Genomic DNA, 24,024 nt, shown 5'->3' with positions numbered 1-24,024 from the left:
TAATGCAGGAATTCAATTGGCTGTCAAGTTCATATCATCTTGCCTGATGCGAGGTGGGTTTTCTTTTTCCAGCTTTGCCCTGTAGCACACTCTTCCCTGTTCCACCCTCCTAAGCTCTAGCACGTCACTTGCATAATTTCACCCACTCTTGCCTTGTGCTGTAGCTGCAAGGACAACAGTTTTCTCGCACTACACAGATTATGGAAGACCTCCTATGTTAATTAATTGACCTGCATTATTACTTCTGGTGCCCAGGCTGCAGGCACTATGTCTGGACAGTAATAAGCAATCCACAAAGATCAAGAACCAGACTTTTCCAGTTTCCTGCGGCAGACTATTCTTTGACATCCCTCACAAGATCAGCATTGGAGGATTTTATAGGTTGAGGCAGCCATTACCATCATGCAGTGGGATTACGATGACTTCCTGGCAACAGCCAGATGGAAAGATTCCCATCATTCACCCAGCTCAGGTAAGCTCCTTCTTTACAGATGTTACACTGCAGCAGTATCCTGTCCCAGACAGAAGTAGCTTTCATGCTGCAACAGTAACATATGAGCCCACCGCTCAGGAAGAAGAATCTGGAAAAGCTGTCAGGTAGCATTAGCTGAGAGCATCATTTGAAGCCCCGATCTCTAATGACAACATGAGGATATCACCACATATGCTAAGCAACATCAGGTCTATTCAGGCATTCAGAACCACAACTATAAACACACAGGGAAGAGGAGTGGGGGAGTGTATCTTTACACTGCCTCCACGTCCATGCTGGCCTCTTGCTCCCCAGTGCTGTCCATGTGTTGGGGGCATGTCTGCAGTACGGCAGCCTGATGGACACACAGGTTTTCCCTGTGAGCTGGAACCCACAGCAGGCACGCCTCCTAATGCGCAGACAACACTGGGGAGGGAGCTAATGGGTAGGGGAGAAAGGGTGACAGCAGGAACAGGATGAGTCAGTACAGAGTGTGAAGGGGACACACAGTGCTCCTCTCCGCCCTGGCGTGATTAGTCTTGTGTGCCTCTGAATCAGAGCTTGGAAAAGTTACTTTTTTAAACTACAACTCCCATCAGCCCCAGCCAGCATAGCCACTGGATTGAGTTGATGGGAGTTGTAGTTCAGAAAAGTAACTTTTCCAAGCTCTGCTCTGAATACCTGAGTCTGAACTGAGTATAGAAAAAACAGGGACAGGGGCCTGAGGAGGAGTGCAGACCACATCAGAGACTGGCATTCATGTTACACTCACTGGAGTTAATAGAGCACCAGTACCACCGTGTTAGTCCTTGAACGTGGAAGAATGTGAAGACTTGCACATTTTTGCAGTTGGTGACTAATTATGCATCTGAGTGCTGGCAGGCATGGCAAGTTTTGTAGTCAAGGGTAGGTTGACTATCATTGCTTCTTTACAGAGAACCTAGCGACAGATAGCAACACATGGGGGGGGGAGGCTGTATTTCTAGAAGATTGTTGAAAACTGGTGGACATGAATTTGTATCCAACAAAACAACCTATAGCTCTTAGATTCTAGTAGAAAAGATACTGAAGAGAACCACTTAGGGTTTTTTACTGAGGAGGTGGAGCAAGAATGTTGATCCAAAACCTCTAAGGATTAAGATATTAGCAAGAGGAAGACACAATAAATATGCTACAGAAACTCTTACACACCCTAAGCAGGAAAATGCCTCTATTAATTTTCAATGGTGGGACTTCATTGTCTTGAAACCGTCTTGAACAGGTAACAACAAAGCCTGAAACAACGTACTTAAGTTTAAACTTGAAGTGTGCTGATCCTTGCCTTGTATTCTCTCCATCATTAGGGTTATCATGAATAGTTACAAAAAAGGAGGCCTGGGCCTCCCGGAACGTTAATATTTTAATTCAAGAAATAAAATGCCAAAGGAATAGTAAGTTTTTTATTCCCATTACCTACTGCAGCTGGCTGAACTACAAGCAGCAGCAGCTATAAAGGAGCAGTAACCTGGTGGTAGGGCCCTCTGGAGAAACACTTCCTGTTAGCAATTGATTCAAAACAAAATGTACTTATTCATTTATTGAACGCTTGGTGTTGGAATTCAGCTCACACGATGCAATGTGGCCGCTAGTTTAGATGGCTTTGCCAGGAGATCAGATAAATGTCCTCCGAATGTGGAACTTCTGTTTTAGTATGCCAGTTAACAAATACTGAAGACAAAAGTCAAAGGTGGGTCTCTCTATGATGCCCTCTTTCTGGGCTTTTCAGGTATGTGGCTGGCCACTATTTGTCTAGATAGACTTTTGATCTGATCCAACAAGGTAATTCTCATGTTCATAAATAGGAGTTAATCTGGAGGGAGGAAACATGACTGAGTAGTATAGAACATGCTTTACATGAGGAAGGTTCCCAGTTTAATCCCTGACATCTTCAGCTAACAGGATCTCATACACAAGTATGGGCAAGATCACTGCCTGAGACTCTCGATCACCACTACCAGGGTCAGAGTAATTTATTTATTTATTTATTTATTTTATTTAATTTATATACCGTCCTAAGCCAAAAAGGCTCTCTGGGCGGTGTACATAGAGGATAAACAAGAAAATATATGAATGAAAATATATACTTTTATGTACTGTATACCCCTTGAAATATAACTAGCTCTTGCTTCAGTAATATAAGAATTGAAGTTAAAGTAATGGGCCAGTCTAGCCAATAGCCTGATTCCAGATTAAGGCAGCTGCGTATGTTTATATGGAAGTATGGCACAATAGTCAGCTTCAACATTAAATATTCAGCTTTAACATTAAATTTACTGAATACAGTAAAATGAGTAATGTTACATGGAACACAGAACCTACTCTAACAAATACCAGGGTGGTCAAGACCATACTTAATACTCCACCTTAAAATCATCTCTTCTACTCCTCATTTCTTTTAAATCCCATTTTTTTGTGTTTTGCAAAAATATCAGCTGAATTTCAGGATCCCATGGAACAAGAATCCCAGCACAGTTGGTGATGCTCAACAGTCCTGCTGAACACTACTGAATAAATAATTAGTTCATTAATGCAGAACTCTTATTTTACTTCCATGGTGACCAGCAGATGTAGCATTCCTTTTAAATACTAATTGTTTTTATATACGGAATATTTTATATGTTTTTATTGTTAAATTGCTTCAAGGTATAGGAAGCGATTCATAAATGGAGTTAATTCAATAAACATAAAAGGTATTTTGAAAAGTGACAAAATTATCCTGGGGCCATCAGAAGCATCAACTGGATTGATCTTCACTAGTCTAAAATGCAAGCCTTTCCCCTCTCTAATCTTTGGAATGATTATGAAGTCATTGCTAAAATGTATACAATGCTATCTTGGCTTATTCTGTTAGAATGGAAAAATGGTGCATCTTTATGATTCTGGCAATTATCTATAGCTCTTTTTGAACTTACCTTTTCTGTTGCAATATTTTTATATGACAAATGTGAATGTCTTATCTTGGGAAAGGATGGAAACAAAGTGAAGCTCAAGTCAAATGCTTACTTTTTCTTGTCTTTATCCTTCTTCAGTGGCTGCTGTGAAGTGGCTTGCAGAGACTGATACTGCAGTGTTTCAACTGCCACCTTCCTCCTGTTGAAGGCATTCATCTCCTCTTCAAGCTCTCTTCTCTTCTCCTCCACTTTCCTCTTCTCTTCCTGATGTATTCTTTTTAGATGTTCAAACTTCTCATGCAGCTGGTCAAAGAAAAAAAAAATTCAGTCAGTGCTGTCTTTACCTTCACCGCTGGGAAGTAGGACCTGATCCTGATCAACCCAAGATAGTGTGTCCCAGAGAAACTCAGAGGGATGATTTAAATGTTAGTGAGACACATGACTGCCACTTCTGCATGACTGGGTCCCATGCTGCTCTGGTTAATATCTGCAAAAAGAGCCATGTGAGACAGGCTAATTATGCATCCCTACACACATGCATACAGCCATGGGAAGAAAACACACGTGGTTTCTTTCCACAGACTTCACCACAACAGCGGAGGGGGCAGCTGTGGTGAAAGCAGCAATTCCTCCACTTCATTAATATCTGAATTGACCCTTAGACTGCAATCCAGTACATGTCTACTCAGAAGTAAGCTCATTTAGGTTCAATGGAACTTACTCCCAGGTAAGTGTCCACTGGAGTGCAGCCTCAGTCTCAGCTGAAGAATAAATGTATTCAATGATTTTGCCCAACTGAACACCCACCTGCCTAACCTTTATGGGTCAGATCCCCCTGCCCTTGAAGAGGTAACAACATACCTTCTACATTAGTTGAAAGGTTTCTTTTAACATAAAAGATTAGGAGAGAAACTCACCCTTAGGGCAAGATAATGCTGGTAATGCGACATGGATGCAGCCAAATTTTTGTGCTGATTTTAGTGAGATTTTAAGACACTGAAAGGCCTTTTTTAAAAGGCTGGAGTAGAGCTTAATAAATTCCAACATGGGAATGCAGAAGTTTTAAGCTCCCCCTCTGTAAAATCCCCAAAGACGCTCCTAAAATACCAAGCTTCATATCAAATAAAAATTCATATGAACTTGCTCTGTTGCACCAATTTACAGTTTACTCTTTCATCATTCAGAAGCTTGAAAAATTGCTACTGCCATTTTTGGTTCCCAAATATTAATTAGCTGGATTATTTACTTATTTGACAATGTAAATACTGTGTGTGTCAGAGCAACACAGGCAACGCTGCCAAACTTGGCAATCTGTCAAACTGAAGAAAGCACACTATTAAAATCACAGCATTCTGAATACAGAAAAAAAAAACCTTCTTAATTTTTAACATTCCAGAGAAAACAAAAGCTTGTTGTTCGAAGAGAGTTACTTATTTCAGCTCTCACTGTGTCGGGGGTGGGGAACCTTTTTCAACCCAAGGACTATATCACCTGATGGGCAACACTTTCTGGGGGCCACATGCAGTGGTGAGTGGTAAAGGCAAAAAGTGGACAGAGCCACAAAGTGGGAAGTTTCTACCCAGGGAGGGAATGGAGCAAGACTGGTGAGGGAGTATGACCTGAGGAAAGTCAGAGGGGGCCAGAGGGGCTGGAGCACCACAATCAGCCCTTAGGACAGAAGTCCATCTCACCCTCCCCCCGCCATGTGGCACTACCTACCACAGTTTTGAAGCCTCAACTCTATGACTCTATGACTGTAAAATGGGAGGTTGTTGGTTTTATGGGAACAAAATCATGTGAAATAATAGCCTTCCAGACCAGAATACTAGCATAAATGTTGGGACATTATAATAATGTTACTATTATTAGCAGTGTTAATGTTAGTTAATATTATTAATGATTAAAAGCATTTGTATACCACCCTTCCTTATCTCAGTGTGGTGTACAATGATGCAAAGAGTGCAACAGAGGCCTTTTTCTCTCTCTTTCAAGTTTGAGGCGCCAACATCTGTTCCAGCAAGACAATTCTCATTTTCCTCACTCCTCAGCGTTGGATTGTTTTCCTTACATCACAGATGCCCAGACAAAAAACACCCCTATTTCTTTCTAGCATATGAATCTGTGGTCCAGATTCCATTCTCTGCCACTCACTTCTCTCTCCTTTTCTTTCAGTTCCGACTCGGTCTCCTTGACCTTGTTCACAAACATTTGTCTCATTCCTTCTTCCTTCTTCTGCAATTCACAGAGGAATTCTTTTCTCTTGGCCTCATATGTTTCTTGAAGGCTGGTTAAAACACAGGCACAAATCTCAAATCATTTACCCATTAAAAAGAGTTGAAAAACAATCGAAGACTCTAAGCATCTGTAAAGAAACACCTGCATATGCTCATTGGTGATATGTGGGTGCATGTCTATGTGAAAGAAGGAGACAGAATGTCAGCATTAAGAACATGTCATGCTATGATCATCCTGCTTGCAAGAGTCTCCCAGATTCCAACAGAACTTTCAGCCTTCACACACCTGAAACTGGTATGCCAGTGGGGAAGGAAATAATGGAGATGATGCTCTGTTACCTGAATGGCTGGCTATCAGGATCAGTATCTTTGAACCCCATTTCTTCTAGCTTACACCGCCTATAAAGTTCATAGTGGCGAGTATGAGTTTGCTCCCGAAGATCTTCCATGTTGACACGGATTAGCATTTCTCGTAGCTTCACAAAGTCACAGTGGCTTTCATTCTCAACTGAATAAGCAAGGAGAAGATGTGTAGCCAATGTGAAAAATGGATGGTTTCCTTTACACACCCTAATTGGCCTCAAAATACTGACGTGTCTTTTCCTGGTGTTAACATCTTAAACAGAATTGAAACAGTGTCTCCTTTGGTAACAGGATCACAGTGCCATGCAGCAGAATTAGCTAATGTTATAGTGCAATCCTATGCATGTTTACTCTGAACTTGGGTTCCAAAGGGGCTTCCTCCCTAGCAATTGCATTTAGGATTGCTGCATCTCTATGATGAAATATACAGTGCAGTGAAAAAGTATTTGCCCCCTGTCTGATTTTCTGCATGGCTGCATATTTTTGGCACTGAATGTTATCAGATCTTGAAGGGAACCTGAGTGAACCAATAACACAAAATTCTCTGATACAAATCAGAATTCATGGTTCCTTCAATGATGGCAAGTCGTCCAGATCCTGATGCAGCAAAGCATCCCCAAACCATAACACTGCCACCACCATGCTTGACCGTTGGTATGAGGTTCTTCATGTGGAATGCAGTGTTTGTTTTTTGTCAGACATAACCCCATGCTGCCCAAAAAGTTCCATCTTTGACTCACATGTCCATAGAACATTGTTCCAGAACTCTTGAGGATCATCCAGGTGCTTTTTGGCAAACAACGTAACTAGGTTTTGAGTCTAAGGGGGCAATTACTTCTTCACACTGGGGCACTGGGTGTTGCTTAAATTTACTTAATAAATAAATGAAATAAGTATCAAAATTTTGTATTGTTTGTTTACTCAGGTTCCCTTTCCCTTAATATTAGGTTTGGTTCAAGATCTGATAACATGCAGTGCCAAAAATATGCAACTATGCAGAAAATCAGACAGGGGGGACTTCCCGGAAGTGAGTGCTCAGCTGGTGACTGTCTCTGAGAGATCTCTGCCTCAGAGAAAGCTTTTTTCAGGTTAAAAGCCAGTCAAGAGGAAACTTTGACTGGCTTAAATGTTCTCCAAGGTATAGGAGAACCGATCAGATTTCCCACAAGACTTCGTTGAGCTGTCAGCAGCTGGAATTGATCAGGAAAGCCCTGAGATAAGAAGGCATGCCGAGCGGCTGAAGACGGAGCCAGGATTTCCATGCAAGCTGTACTGGAAAAAAGCGAAGCGTTTTTTTTTCTTCTTAAAAAAAGTCCTTAACCAGCGAGCCTACTTCTGTCTAAATCTTATCATTTGGCTTAAATTACTACAATAAAAGGGATTTGTTTACGAATCAGCAACTGAGAAACCTGGGTGAGTCATACTTTTTCTCTTTTAAATATAATTAAGGAAGAAAGAAAATGTAAACAACTTATATACTTTTTCTACGACAAAAAGCTGGCCTGAATTTGGAGTTTTAAAGTTTAAAAATGGATGAGAGGTAATTATTATTTGATGGAAATATATTTTGGACTATTTTTCTCCTTGGACTATTTCTTTTTGGACGAATCTGCTGCTCATATATGTTACTAAACGTTTGGTGTTGGGAACCAGAATTGTTTTGCATTCTTGGACGTAGATAAGAACTGTGCTGTGCTGGCTGGACTACAATAACAGGCCTGGAATATTAACTCTTTTGTTGGTGGAGGAAAAAAAAAAAGAAATAGACTGCCTCTAGGTTTTGGAACAGTGGTTAATAACAGAAATTAAAGGCTTCTCTTGAAAATGACAACTAAAAGAGCAACTAAGGCCCAGGAGCGAAGAGGTTCTACTGAACCACAGGAAGGGGCTATACCCCCAGATACGTTTCAAAAAATAATGGAAGGGATTAATGATATAAAACAGGAAATGAAAACTGAACTGACAGATATAAAAGACTATATTAAAACACAAGTGGATGAGATTAAAGGGACAATTGAGCAAATAAAGGAGGATGCAAAAAACACTAAAGAAAAGGTACAAATCTTGGAGAATAGAACAGATATATTAAATCTGGAATTAGAAAAAAACTTGGATTATATGGCTGTGACTGAAATGAGAAATAAAGAACATTGTTTGAGATTCCGTGCAATCCCTGAGGAAACAGGTGAAGACATCAGAGATAAAATTGTTAATGCTCTAGTAAAATTTCTGGATTTGAATGAAGATAGGATGGAATTTGAAATAGACAAAGTGTATAGAATCAATTCCAGATATGCAACAATGAATAAAATTCCAAGAGATGTACTTGTTCATTTTATAAAGAAGACGACCAGAGATATGGTATTACAACAACACTTTAAAAATACCTTTAAAATTGATGGTAAGGAAATACTGGTGATGAAAGAAATTCCTACTAGACTTTTACGTAAGAGAAAAGAATATGCTTTCCTTACAGAGAAACTTAAGCAACGCAAAATTCAATTTAGATGGGATGTTCCAGAAGGAGTGATTTTTACATTCAGACAACAGAAATATAGATTGAATACTGTTCAAAAAGCAAGGGACTTCTTGAGAAAAGTTTTAAAACTTAAAGATATGGATATAATTCCTGGGGAACAAAGTCAACAAAGATATGCAGAGGAAGGGAAGGAAGATGATGGATTAAAAGGAGCATCAGGCACATTTTAAAATACACGCTTAAAGATGGATTACAAATATCTAACTTGGAATATAAATGGAGCTAATACGGCGCAGAAGAGAAAGAAAGTGTTTCATTATTTGAAAAAATTAAAATTGGATATAATTTGTTTACAAGAAACTCATATTAAGAAGAAAGATTCCAAATATTTGATTTGTAAAAATTTGGGTGAAGAATTTATTTCGGCTGGACCAAAAAAAAATAATGGAGTTGTTCTCTACATTAACCCACAATTGCTTCCTAAATTGGTATTATTGGATGATAGTGGTAGATTTGTGGGGGTTGAAATTACTCTACAGGGTACAAACATTTTGATAGTGGGTATCTATGCCCCTAATGAAGATAAAACAAGGTTTTACACAGGACTTATGGAAAAATTGTCAGAGTTTTCATATGATCATTGGTGTGTCATGGGTGATTGGAATGGGGTAATCTCACCAAAAATTGATAGGCTTTCTGAAAAAAATATCAAAGAGACACAGGGTAAATTACCGAAGATTTGCTTTGAACTGATGGAACATTTAGAATTGGTGGATACCTGGAGATATATAAATGACAATGCAAAGGAATTTACTTATTTTTCAGAAAGACACAAAACATTCTCGAGGATTGATATGATTTGGATGTCTAAAATTTTAGCGAAGGATACTTTTAAAATGGATATATTACCAAAAACTTTTTCGGATCATAATCCTGTGATATTAACTTTTAAAAAAAAAAATCTTGGATTTAGATGGAGACTAAATGAATCTTTATTACAGAATGACAAAGTAGTACAAGAATGTAAGAAGAAATTAAAAGAGTTTTTTGAACATAACCTACATAAAGGAACAAGTGAAAATATCGTTTGGGATACAAGTAAGGCATTTATGAGGGGATATTTTATTAAATGTAACTCTGAATTAAAAAAAAAGAAACAGAAAATGCAATTAATTTTGGAAGAAATAAAACAAAAAGAGGAAGAATTGAAAAAGAATCCAACTAAAGTCTCTATTGTAAATCAAATTAAAATGTTACAGAAGCAAGTATCAATGCTGACAGTTAGAGAAATTGAAAGAAAATTAAATTTTGCTAAACAAAGAACTTTTGAATTTGCAAATAAACCTGGGAAATGGTTAGCATATAAATTAAGAAAAGAACGTCAAAAAATATTATTTTAAAGATACAAGAAGGAGATGAGACGTTGACAGATAATGCAAAAATTAAAAAGATTTTTCATCAATATTATTCAACATTGTACAAATGTCAGGAAATTCCATCTGAAAAAATAGAAGAGTATATATATAAACAGAATTTGCCTAAAATTACAGACTTTCAGAGACAAGCTATTAATGGCCCTATTACGTCAAGAGAGATATCTGAAGCTATAAACAAAATTAAATTAGGAAAGGCACCAGGACCAGATGGGTTATCTGCAATGTATTATAAATGTTTGGAGGAAGAACTCTTACTACCTTTACAGTCTACAATGAATCTTATTTTACAAGAGGGAAAGATACCGGATAGTTGGAAAAATGCTAACATAACATTAATACCTAAAGAGGAGCAAGATTTAACTAAAACAAAAAACTATCGACCAATATCTCTATTGAACAATGACTATAAAATTTTTACAATGATCTTGGCAGAAAGATTGAAAATAATATTGCAACAATTTATTCAGGAAGATCAATCAGGGTTTTTACCTAAAAGACAATTACGTGATAACGTCAGGAATGTCTTGAATGTCTTGGAATATTTAGAACAACGAAATGATAAACAAGCAGCTTTGATTTTTTTAGATGCTGAAAAAGCATTTGATAATTTGAATTGGAAATTTATGTTTCAGGTTTTGGAGCAAATGGATTTTGGAGACAATTTTATAAAATGGATTAGATCGATTTATACATCTCAGAAGGCTCAGATAATTGTTAACGGAGAATTAACGGATTCATGTGAAATACAAAAGGGTACAAGACAGGGATGTCCTTTATCTCCCCTTTTATTTATTCTGGTCTTAGAAGTGCTGCTTAGAGATATAAGGCAAGATAAAAGAATTTCGGGATTAAAGATAAAAAAAGAAGAATATAAATTGAGAGCATTTGCTGATGATTTGATAATTGTACTAGAAAATCCTTTGGAAGGAATTAATGTATTGATGGACAAATTAAAAGAATTTGGACCGTTAGCAGGATTTAAGATCAACAATCAAAAAACAAAGATGTTGGTGAAAAATTTAACTTTAAGGGAACAGAAAGAGTTAATGGACAAGACAGATTTTACAATAGAGAAAAAGTTGAAATATTTAGGTATCACTATGACAAATAAAAACTCAAAGTTGTTTCATAATAATTATGAAAAATTATGGACAGAGATTAAGAAAGATTTGCTAAGATGGGATAAACTACAACTGTCATTAATGGGTAGAATATCTGTGATAAAAATGAATGTACTACCGAGAATGATGTTTTTGTTTCAAACAATACCTGTAATATCTTCTGATTTACCTTTTAAACAATGGCAAAAAGATATCTCTAAATTTGTATGGCAAGGAAAAAAACCAAGAGTTAAATTTAAACTACTACAAGATGCCAAAGAAAGAGGAGGACTGGGATTACCAAAGAGGACTTTATTTTGCTGCCTGCTGTCTAGTCTGGATAAAGGAATGGATTTTATTGAGGAATAAAAGACTATTGGATTTGGAGGGACATAATTTGAAGTGGGGATGGCATGGATATCTATGGTATGACAAAGTAAAAGTAAATGTAGACTTTAATAATCATTTTATAAGACGTCCTCTGTTGAAAATATGGAATAGATATAAACCAAGGTTTTATTTGAAAATACCATTATGTGTTTCAAGTCAAGAAGCGTTTTACAGAAGAGAAATGGCTGGAAAAGAGAAATGGTTAACTTATCAAGAACTATTAGAAAATGTACATGGAGAATATATAATGAAAGAGAAAGAAAAACTGATAAAGGAAGGATATAGTTTTCAATGGTTTGCCTATTTACAATTGTTAGAAAGATATAAAATGGACAAGAAAATGTATGGGTTTGAAATAAGTAAATCTGATTTTGAAATAGGATTGTGTACAAATGATGAAAATATAATTGCGAAAATGTATAAACTCTTACTGAAAATGGATATGGAGGAAGAACAAGTAAAAGAGTGTATGGTAAAGTGGGCAAAAAATTTTGGTTATAACATACAAATGGATCAATGGGAAAATATGTGGAAAAAAGGCTTGAAATTTACACTATGCTATAATCTTAAAGAAAATTTTTATAAAATGATGTACCGTTGGTACATGACTCCAGAAAAGTTGTCAAAAATGTATAGTAATGTTTCTAATGTTTGTTGGAAATGTAAACAACAAGAAGGATCATTTTATCATATGTGGTGGCTGTGTAAAAAGGCAAAATCATTTTGGGCACAGATAGGTAGGATGATGCAAAAAATTCTAAAGATAAATATTCAGTCAAAACCAGAATTTTTTTTATTGGGTTTTATGGATAAACAAATAGAAAAGAAATATGGAAGAATAATATTATATATGATTACGGCAGCAAGATTATTATATGCACAAAAGTGGAAAATGGAATCAACACCAACAATGGAAGAATGGCTATTGAAATTAATGGACTTAGTAGAAATGGATAAATTGACATGTTTACTTAGAGAAAAATCGACAGATACATTTCTTAAGGAATGGAAGCCTCTCTTAGACTTTTTGTTGAAAGATCAAAATAAAATGATGATACTGGGATTTGACGACTAATTAAGACAGCCTATGGAGAAAAGGGACTGTATGTATACATTAAGGGACAGGTTTGATGTATATTATATACTTATAGCTGATCTGTGACAAATCGGAAGTCAACTATTTTATTTTTATTTTTTGTTGTATTGTTTTGTTTTTTTGATTTTGTTTTGTTTGTTTTTTGAAAAATTTGAACAAAAATTATTTAAAAAAAGAAAAGAAAATCAGACGGGGCAAACACTTTTTCACAGCACTGCAGCATGGAGGATATAATTCATACTATTGTTATGTTGATGATTTATTCTTTTAGGCTTACTTATTTGCAAGCAGGAAACGTCTGTCATGTATTGAATGGTGTGAAATTATTTAAAAAATTATTTATTTATTATTATTATTTATTTTAAAGGTATTTATAAACCGCCGACTCAGAAGAAAAATACTGTGGCGGTGTACATAAAAAGTAGAATAAAAATCATTAAAACTTCATAAAATACAAAACCCAATGGCCAACAGAATTAATTCTCTAAGAATGTCTGTTGAAAATATTTTTGTTTTGTCAAGTGACAAAACATCACAATTTTAGGTGCCTGTCTAATTTCAACAGGAACAGTGTTCCAAAGTCTTGGTGCTACTATACAGAAAGCCTTGGCTTGAGTAGAAGCTAAACAAATGTATGGCACATGTGGAAGGAATTATTACATTTTTGTATTCAACTGTGTTGAGTCTGAATTGTGTACAGTATTGATGTACTTTTTATTGCATTATTACATTTTGCTTTTGATACATATTGATAGATCTGAAGTTTTGTTTAATTGCTTCTTGTTTTAGTTTTCAAATTGTTTTTATTTCTAAATTACTTTTATATATGCAATTGTTTTAACTATATTTATATATGCAATTGTTTTACAATTTTTGTTGTTGTATTGCATATAGCTTTGAGATGCCTGATAGGAATCAATTCATAAATGAAATAAATAATAGCAGCAGCGGTAGTAATAATATTTATTTTTAATGCACTTTGTTATTGTTGGAAACCACTTTAAGCTCTACTTTGTTGTGGGAAAATCAGCTTACAAAAACAAATGTAAAATAAAATAGAATACCACAGAGCCTTGCCAAATCATCATGACATTTTCTGTGTGTACTTTTAACATTTTTATTTTTTGAAAACATTTCCACAGATATGGCAACTTGAAACAAACTAGCAAAACAATCCATACAAAATAATGCAACCATGAAATAAAATACCAACATGGCAAAAAAATAGAGAAGAACAGCCATCAGCAACAAAATAAACTCAGATATTAAAAATCAGATGGTACTTGTGTGCACAGGGGGGGAAATAACTGGTACCTACAGGTGACAAGATAGAAGCTAAATAAATATTCTTTATAAAAGACTGTTCTAGTAAATAGGACCATGACATTCACTGGAATTCAAGGCAAGCTGGCTTTTGTACAAAATAGTGCATTAGTGAACCCATTCGATTATATTAATCTTTAACCATACTCAGGTTAGGCCTACTGGAATTAACGGTCCATTCGTTTCAATGGGTTTCATTATTACTGTTAAGTAATAACGAATAGAGCGATATGGCCAGAAAACAACCCATAACAGGAAAGTCAACACAGCACTGTTGAACAGACCCAGCTTCTGACTCACCTTGCACCACACCCCAAGGATATTGCCGAGCCCTCACCATTTTATTTCCAACCTTTACCTCTTCTGTGCTTCCTACAACAGCAAATGGCAGATGGGCCTAAAATGAAACAAAACCATGGAATTCAAGGCATAAGATAAAACATGACTTGTAGGTCTCCTAGATTTGTCATTTGCTCTCTCAGTCTTATGCAGCATTTCAGTTCCTCAGAGCACAGATCCTCATTTCCCACATCTGTGATATTAGCATGTTGCGGACGACAGAACTGCCAAAACCAAAACCATATTCTGAAACCTTCAGCTCTCACACATTAAAAATAAAAATAAAAAATAAAAAATCCAGCATTTTCAACAAAAAAACCAAGAACTGAAAATTTCATATAGTCATACAGAAAATTTCTAAACACATAGGTTTTGCCAGCAAGACTGCTTTTCGGTAGACTGTACACTCCTCATTCCCAATATCCCACTTGACTGTTTCTGTTTATTGCTCAGGTGGATATTATGTGGTTGGAGCAAACTCATCTCAATAAAATTATATTGTAAATAAAAAAAATTACAAAGAAATCTCACCACCTTAAATGGCCAAGAGCAAATCACTGCATCTATGTGATAGCTCCCCCCAATCCCTCCCTTCTCTGAGATATAACAATAATAATACTAGTCCACTTGACTGGGTCCTTATACTGATACAGTGTAATGTGAAACATTCAAAAAGCACTGCAAATGTTTGATATTTTCACTCCCTCAGCTTCCACAATCTGCAGCTTATTCAAGCCTGGGAACAGGCAATTTGTGCAGTCCATCCTGTCGCATGTGAACACAGTATGTTTCGCATTGGCGCTGCAAATTCACCCCCTATTCCAAACTTTATTGAAGACTGTGAAGGGGGAAGCTCTGTATCTCTACACTCTATCAAATGTGTGGCTTGGCCTGCTGTCTGTCCAGTGAGGTCAGCTATGTAGCTAATATTGCAAGTTTAACCAAAGAGCATTTCAAACAGTGTCCTGTCCTGGTAACTGGATTGTGTAGGACTCTATGAACCAAGTTTCAACTTTCTACTTGTTGAACGTAAGAAGAGCCTGCTGGGTCAGGCCAACGGCACATCTAGCGCAGCATCCAGTTCTCACAGTGGCCAGCTAGATGCTTATGGGAAGCCTGCAAGCAGGACTTGAGTACTAGAGCACTCTCCCCTCCTGTAGTTTCCAGCAACTGGTATTTGGAAGCACACTGCCCCCAACAGTGGGGGCAGAGCACAGCCATCCTATGCAGTATTTTAAAATTTCCAACCCACCCTGGGGCTTTTGGGTGAAGGGTGGGTTAATAACAACAACAACGGCTAGTAGCCATCAATAGCTTATCCTCCATGAATCTTGTCTAATTCTCTTTTAAAGCCATCCAAGTTGGTGGCCATCACTGCCTCTTATGGGAGTGAATTCCATAGTTTAACCATGTGCTGCATGAAGAAGTACTTTCTTTTGTCTGTCCTGAATCTTGAGAAAGTACTAAACAATTCTGATAACACCCATGGGGATTTATTGTACATGAGGATCGTATGTTGGAGAGCCTGCCCAACAGGATTCCACCTGCTTCCTTATACAAAAATAAGCACTCCATTGAGAAATGGGAGGAATGGCAATAAAGCACCACCATGAACCGAATCTACTCACAGAACCTTTACGTTTGAAATGACACTGCTATAAATATAAAAATAAATACATTTGGAATAGAAAGTACATTACTCACATTCATCACAGAGTTAATCTCGGCTACAGCATCATCATCTGTGGGGAATTGATAGATCTGAACTCCATTACTAACTAATTCACTCATTATCTTAATCTTAAACTTGTGTAACTCGCTCTTGGAAATGGTGTCAGCTTTGGCAATTATAGGGATAATGTTCACCTGCACAAGAAAGAAAACCAATGCATATGATTAAAAACTGAGTTTTGGAGGCCTGTTATTAATTGCACTGCAGTCAATCAAGTACTGGCTGCAAAATTCAATTAAAGCCAGTTAGGAGTGCAGTCAGAATTGAGTTAACCTGTAAATGGATAGAGATTGACTGTCCTTGTTCATACGCTAAGTAAAAAGGGCTTTGGATACCTTAATATATGGTTAAAACGTGAATTTGGCACGGTTCTATGAAATAAATTGGAGCCAGTATGTATGTTACTGTAACATACACCTTAATAAGAATGCTCCCTTGGAAATACTAACATTTTGACTAGAACAACTGAAGATGTTAAGCACGCTGAACTTGAAATAAATAGATTGATTAATTTAACACTCATATCATATGACAGAGTAAATCATGGCATATATATTTTTAGATAATAAAACACTAACTAGTCGATATACGATAACAGTGTAATTTAGATTCTATTGTACACTAATAATACTTGTGGGCAGTGTAAGTGAAGTGGTAACAGGACTGCATCTTTTAACAAGAACCCCAGTAAGATATTCTCCCTGTGGATCTGCTGCCTAGTTTTATCCCCAAAGGAGAACACAAGAGGGCGTTTGGTTGAAAGATGGACATGATCAATATAAGGCTCACATTCTTCACAATCCAGTCACAATCCCTCAAATTTAATAAAAGGGAAACTTGAATTTTGTACTTCTGTTCAGATTTGCAAATACTGTTTTTTAAAAGGTCATTTCATTCCTGGGCTTCTTCGCAGGTGGGAAAAAAAACCTCCACTGGATGCATGACATCTGAACTGACTTGATAAACTATAGCTTTTATCAGTGCTCAAACCACGTGATGGAAGGAAAAGGGACAACACATGCATGTCTTGTAGTAGATTTAAGCAAGTGGCTGGGAAATGTGAAGAGCCAGCAGACAGGCAAACACCCTTTGTGTGCCTCTTAACATTTACTTGCTATCACTGGCACATCTGCAGAAGTGCTTCAGGTGCAGAACAAATTCTATAAGCAAAACAGGCGAGTTAAAAACTCTCTCCTCTTATAGAAACATCCTTCTAATCCAAGGACAAACAAGGTACTGATTTTATCCAGCCTGATGCTACATTGCATATTTCTAATGGTTATTTGATTATAGCAAATAACAGACCCTTCATTGAGTCTGGGAGAAAAGAAAAAAGGTTTCTGATTTATCATTTATTTTAAAGGAGGTTCCTGAGGTCCCCATTTGGGTAGTCATTACGCTCTTGGTGGAATGTCTAGTGTACAGTGTGGATACTTTCAAGTGTCCCTCATATCTAAGAGTTGGAAGGCAGGAAGACGTCCCAGAGAGTCATCTCTAGATCAGTTCTTTGGCAGGGTACTTCGTAGTAGAACATTCCTGTGGACACCACCTGTGGATATTCCTTTTAATACCACCTCCAGCATGGGGCATTTTTCATAAAAATATACCCAAGTGGTTCAAGCAAGTTAGTGATGCTACTTTTTGCTACATGGAAAGATAAACATTCCCAAGTTCACCAGCTCAGCTTAGTAGTAGTAGCAGAAAAAGAAAACAGTCCTTCCTCACTCCTAGGTAGGTGCGATAATTAACACCCCAAGTATGAAAACAAAGCAGGCTGCCTGGAACACCAGACCCAAGAGGAAAATGTTCCTTAGCACTGTGAATGCTAGTCTGTCACATCAAACAGTTGAGTTTGGAAGTGTTGCCACCCAGGCTTTGAACATTTAACCATCCTTGGCTACAATGCACTCTCTTGTCTATCTTATTTTTATTTAATTATTACTTGATTTATACCCTGCTCCTCCTCCCAGTAGGAGCCTAGGGTGGCAAACAAATGCACTAAAAACACTTTAAAACATCATAAAAACAAACTTTAAAATATATTTTAAAAAATCTTTAAAAACATTTTTTTAAAAGCTTTAAAAACATCTTTTTTAAAAAAAGTTTAAAAACATTAAAAAGCAATTCCAACACAGATACAGATGGATAAGGTCTCAACTTAAAAGGCTAGTTTTTATTTATTTATTATTTAATTTGTATCCTGCACTTCCTCCCAGCAGGAGCCCAGGGCGGCAAACAAAGTGCTAGTTGAAAGAGGAAGGTCTTCAGCAGGTACCAAAAAGATAACAGAGATGGTGCTTGTCTAATATTTAAGGGGAGGGAATTCCAAAGTGTAGGTGCCACTACACTAAAGGTCCGTTTCCCATGTTGTGCAGAATGGACCTCCTGATAAGATGGTATCTGCAGTGATCGACTGGGTATATAAGGGATAAGACGGTATTTCAGGTATCCTGGTCCCAAGCTGTATAGGGCTTTGTACACCAAAACTAAAACCTTGAACTTAGCCTGGTAGATAACAGATAGCCAGTGCAATTCTTTCAGCAGCAGGGTGACATGTTGGCAATATACTGCCTCAATGAGCAGTCTTGCCACTGCATTTTGCACCAGCTGCAACTTCCAGACCAACCTCAAAGGTAGCCCCACATAGAGTGCATTACAGTAATCCAGCCTGGAGGTTATCAGTGCATGGATAACAGTGGTTAGGATATCTCGGTCCAGAAAAGGTCACAGCTGTTTTACCAGCCGATGCTGGTAAAAGGCACTCCTAGCCACTGAGGTCACCTGGGCTTCTAACAAAGAAGATGGATCCAGGAGCACCCCCAGACTACAGACCTGCTCTTTCAGAGGTAGTACAACCACATCCAGAGCAGGCAACTGAGCAATTATCCAACTGTGGAACCACCAACCCACAGTGTCTTCGTCTTACTAGGATTCAGACTCAGTTTATTGGCCTTCATCCAACCCACCACCGAGCCCACGCAGCGGTCCAGGGCTTGCACAGCCTCTCCCGATTCAGATGTTACAGAGAAATAGAGCTGGGTATCATCAGTGTACTGCTGACACCTCACCCTAAAATCTCCTGATGACCGTTCCCAAGGGCTTCATAAAGATGTTAAACAGCATGGAGGACAAGTACCCTACGGCACCCCACAGCACAACTGCCAGGGGGCCGAAAGACAATCACCCAATGCTATTCTCTGAAAACGACTTTGGAGAAAACAGTGCCTCCAACACCCATCTCACCAAGTCAGCCTAGAAGGATACCATGGTCAATGGTATCAAAAGCCGCCAAGAGATCAAGAAAGAGTAACAGGGTCGCACTCCACCTGTCCTTCTCCCAATAAAGGTCATCCATCAGGGCAACCAAAGCCAATTCAGTTCCATAATCAGGCCTGAACCCAGACTGGAATCTGTTTCATCCAAGGGTACTTGCAATTGCTGCACCACAACCCTCTCAGTCACCTTTCCTAAGAAGGGGGTATTTGCGACAGAAAGTTCCCAGAAAATTCTATTTGCATTTAATTGGTGGGTGCATGGCTTACTGTATGAAAGCTAAAACAGGAATCTCTTTTGCTATACATGGCCCAGGCAGGGTCATCAAGGAGACACAGTTGTCAGTGCTTCCCAGGATTCAGAGAACCATGAAACTAGTTTCATCAGGCTTTGGGCTTATTTTTCCTCAGACAGCGACTTCCCCATTGCCTCATGCCTGCATGGCAAACTGGAAAAGTTTGGAACAGCAAGCAGAGTTGCAATAGCAGTTTGTGATACATCTCAAGGGTCAGCCATTGAAACGAAAAGAGCCAAAAATGCCACATTGTACAAGCCTACTCAGCAATTTGAAGCCCAGCCACCATTTTTCAACACTATATTGTGAAGTAAAGAGCAAGCTGGACAACTTTTCACTATCTTGGGAACTCTCAAATTTCCCAACAGGTAATCAGGCAGTCCTCTCAAAGTTGTATCCACTTGTAGTCCCTTGATCTTCTTGACCTTTGCTTCCAATCCCAGTTGAAGAGCTGGAAGTGGAGCCAGAATCTCTCTTCTGAACTATCAACTGAAGCCATCACAAGGAAAGAACAATCATGGAACTAGATCAAAGATGTGCAGTATCAGCATATCAGATATTAAAGTCAATGCAATAAAACATATGTGAGCCACAAAAGCCCTTTTAGAGTCTGGTGGTTTTCCAAAACAAGCTGTACTTTACTGTGCCCAAATGTAAGCTGAGTTAAGATAAAGTGGTAAATGAGACAGGGCTAGTTCCTTTTAACTCTTTTTCAGGGGGGATGTGAATGGCTAGACATGGTGCAATCCCAGCCTGCCTCCCTTATTTTAACTGCAATCCCACTCATCTATTATTTTATGTAAGAATTCAGCTTGGAAGATGATTTTTGGCTGTCTGGAAGTAATTAGATACAGTAGACAACAGCTGGGATGGTTAAGACTTCAGCTGCACACAAATGCATGGTGGAACAGCAAACTGTGGAGAAAGATGCTTCACCCTGGAAAAGCCTGGAGTCATTCTGAAGAACAAGACGCATTAATATAGTAGGAAACCCAGACAGTTCACCCCAGTGCCTGACATCATTGTGCTGACCCTGCAGAGTTGTTGAACAGCTGCCCACCCCCCCAGTCAATGCATAACAGTTCAGATGCCTACCAAAATATATCTTTGCTAAGCAGATGCTTGATCTCAAGCCCACAGAGTATCCAATCCACATTCCACTCAGAAGGAATTATCAGAAAGTTACCAACAGTGAGCTGGAAACTGACAGCATTATTTCCTCCCTAACCCACAAACCCAGAATATGTTCACAGATTCATATTATACTGACTGCCACTGAATCCTTACTTCTCTGCTATCCCAATGGCCACTGAACCCTTATATTTTCTTTATTGTTGCATCTCATTCTGAAAATATTCTGAGGATAACTTTGTGGCTGTCAGAAAGATATGTTTACTATATTATTATTCATGCCACTGTTTAAAGAGCTTCAGCTGGGCTGTAATGGAATAGGGCAAAAAACTGACAAAGTTCTTCAATGGAAGCACATAATCCTAGTTAGTCACTTTTCTTACTATCAGCCCCTGGCTTCATATCTCAAAGTCATATACTTCATATGCAAAGGATGGTCAAACTGGAGTGAACAACCAGACCCTAAGCACGTTTACTTGGGAATGATTCTCTCCTTACTTTTTCTATTATATATGCATACATGAGCATTATAACCATATGTGCATAGTGATCAGTTGATCAAATGTGCGTAGTGTTCAAATATATCTCAGATGATCAACTATATATACATACAGAATTATGGCTTCTGCCAATCTCAGAAGGAGGGGGCAGGGATAAAACAGTATAGTGCCCAAACCGCCCCACACAAAGGTAATGGGCAAAGCTCAATATATCCAGCCCAGGGTTCAAGTTCATAAAGTCAGTGAATCTATAGATGGCAGGAGAAACACATTTCTGTTCTCCAGCAGAATGTATGTTCCAGTTATTTAGTAAAGTGGGTCACCTGTTTTAAAATGTTTCTTAAAGTTAAAAAGGCCACACATTCAAAATATGAGCTTTTATTTTGTTTGGTGTCAATGACCTTTGCTCTCCTGTGAGCTCTCCTCACAGCATGCACTTCAGAAGACTTGCTTTTTCTCTTTGAACACCACACAGCATATCAAGTGGTCAGCTACCAGCTAGGAGGAGGGCTGGGTCACTGTTTTCATGCTGTATGGAAACAATTAACTTCATTGCTAAGATGGCTTGCATTTGACTACTGCCACAGCCACAAATGGTTGGTGCCTGATTGCATTCAACAGAGCAATGTTGTGCAATCCACAACAGAGCAATCCCAGTGACTACTGCATCAGAACAGCTGCAGCTTACAGAAACTGACTTACTGTGTTAAGATAAGAAGATGGTTAAATTGTGTTCCACACACAACAGTCAGGACTATCATACTTTAAGCAGAGCTGTGATGACTAAACTCCACGAGCGGACAGGATTTCTTCAACCTAACCCATTTCCCTAACCCATTTATATCTCAGCACTGGAAGCACTGAAGATGCATGCACCAACTCTGGATTGCCCTAAGGAGGACATTTTATAAAAATCAACCTTTTTGAACCTTACTGTAGTAGCTTTTACCTGGTTGTTTTAGTTTTATTGCTTGTTTTTTGATGTTGTGATGTTTATATACCTTTACTTTGTACATCGCTCAGAGTGGCTGGGTCTCCAGCCAGATGGGCGATAAATAAATCGCATAAATAAAAATAATAATAAATAATAAATAACAAATTTAATAATACCAAAGCATGATTGTAGTGAAGTGGGAAATGGTAAAGTCTGAGGCAGCTACTGAGAACAGATAATCTTTAACCCCCTTGGGGTGGAGGGAAAAAAGAAACATTTATACAGTTAATGGGAGTGAGAGGATTTAGTACTCTACAAGGTTTTTGTCTGAGTTCTCTGGTATCCAAACATAGTTGAAGGTGCTACCTAAATCGGGCTATATCCAATGTGACTCCTACTCAGAGGAGACCGCTGAAGTTAATGGACATGACTAACATGACTAATCCACTGAAGTTCACTACTTCAGTGGGTCTACTCTGAGTAGGATTAGCACTCACTACAACCCAATGCTAACATTTGACACATGCTTAATTGAAAGCCAATGCTTGTAGAAAGTGTGCACTAAAGTACATACCTTACTATCCAGCTTTTTCATGGCTACCAGATCCAATGACTTCAGCGAGTGACCAGTTGGAGTGATGAAATAAAGGCAGACATGAATTCTTGTATCATGATAATTAAAGAGGGAACGCCGAATTTTGAGCTCTTCTTGCAAGTAGTTTTCAAACTGCGTGTCAATGTAATCTACTATCGGCCTGTAACTAAAAACAAATTCCATTAGCAACCTGAATGCCACAGTTCACAAAGAATGACTGGATGCTTTCAGGGATGTTTTTAGAGCCGATGCCTCTGTAAGAGGAATGGCCCTGTCTTCACCATCTGCCAACCTTGGATCAGCATTCAATACAGGAGACGTTAAAAAACGACAACTAGTTACCTCATGAGACAAAGCTAAAATGAGACAGAAGGTGGTGCACACAAGCTGTGAAAATGGAACTAATGTCAAAAGTGCTTTTCAGATGTGTGTCACATCGATGGGCTGAACTGGGTAACATTAATATAAAGTAGAAGAAATAACTTGAAACTAGAGCTGCTCACTACTCTCTTAAGTTATAACTGAGGATGCTCAAACTGTTCATGTTTCAAACACACATCCAATGATGACTCATTTATGAAGTTCACAGAGTTGCTTTGGGTTTGTCACTGTCTCCTAGTGTGAGCCTACCTTACAAAATTGGTGTAAGACTAAAATGCTGCTCCAACCTTCCTGGGTGAAGAGCAGGATACAAACATAGCTAATAAATACATGTTTATATTAATCTACAACAAAATATATATATTTGAGGGGTTGGTGGAAAACCTTTTTTGCCACTAATTATTCTCAGGACCAAAGATAGCCTTAATAAAAGCTATATAGGATGGAATCTCAGCTCCCCCAAGAATTAGACTTTTGGTTTTGGCCAAAGAGAGAACTGATCTTTATCCGGGTCAACAAAAGTGTCACAAAGTTTTAAGCAAGCCTGAAAAAAAGATTTCTGGGGATTAAAAAAATGTGGGAGAAGAAAAAGGTGTTCCAAAGCATATTAGGGGGGAAAAGTCCAAGTCAGCACTTCATAATACATAAATCAAGTTTTTACCCCCCATCATACCAAAAACCACTGGGTTGAATCTAATGTCACAAGAACTGACTTCTGCTCACACAATAGGACTTCCCCTTCCTATCTTCACCATGAGCTGCTATGCTCCCTCAAAATCTGCTCTGGTCCCCCACTCCTCTAGAACAGATATTTGGGGAAAATGGGGGGGACTGCAGATGGGAAGAGAGGAAGGGTAAGTCTTGGCACACAAGCAAAACTCTGTTCTGCTCATACATGGACTTCATTGGATATAAGCACTCACACACCCCTTTTCTTTTTACTTAACATCCAACATGAGAAAGAGTACTGAGGAATGTAAGAGCTTGCATAGGCATCTGATGGCCACTCTGACAACAGAAT

The 24,024-nt window shown here is 38.2% G+C and overlaps 1 protein-coding gene across 5 annotated transcripts in view; it reads right to left on the bottom strand.

The window, feature by feature from the left end:
• The window catches only part of SEPTIN8 (septin 8), a 67,808-nt gene that overhangs the window by 4,901 nt on the left and 38,883 nt on the right, over positions 1-24,024 (bottom strand). For 4 of the 5 annotated variants that reach the window (XM_061617044.1, XM_061617048.1, XM_061617047.1 and 1 more), the window contains exons 4-9: positions 22,602-22,788; positions 15,867-16,028; positions 14,124-14,220; positions 5,976-6,144; positions 5,554-5,686; positions 3,515-3,705 (exon numbers count right to left, since the gene is read on the bottom strand). In XM_061617044.1, coding sequence (XP_061473028.1) covers positions 3,515-3,705; positions 5,554-5,686; positions 5,976-6,144; positions 14,124-14,220; positions 15,867-16,028; positions 22,602-22,788 — 939 coding nt within the window. The remainder of the gene's footprint in view (positions 1-3,514; positions 3,706-5,553; positions 5,687-5,975; positions 6,145-14,123; positions 14,221-15,866; positions 16,029-22,601; positions 22,789-24,024) is intronic. The other variant, XM_061617045.1, reaches the window with a different exon arrangement.

The sequence above is a fragment of the Rhineura floridana genome, chromosome 3 (assembly GCF_030035675.1).
Source record: "Rhineura floridana isolate rRhiFlo1 chromosome 3, rRhiFlo1.hap2, whole genome shotgun sequence".
NCBI classification, from domain to species: domain Eukaryota; kingdom Metazoa; phylum Chordata; class Lepidosauria; order Squamata; family Rhineuridae; genus Rhineura; species Rhineura floridana.
Note: the sequence above shows the minus strand (reverse complement) of the source record. Positions and strands in the feature narration are given on the sequence as shown.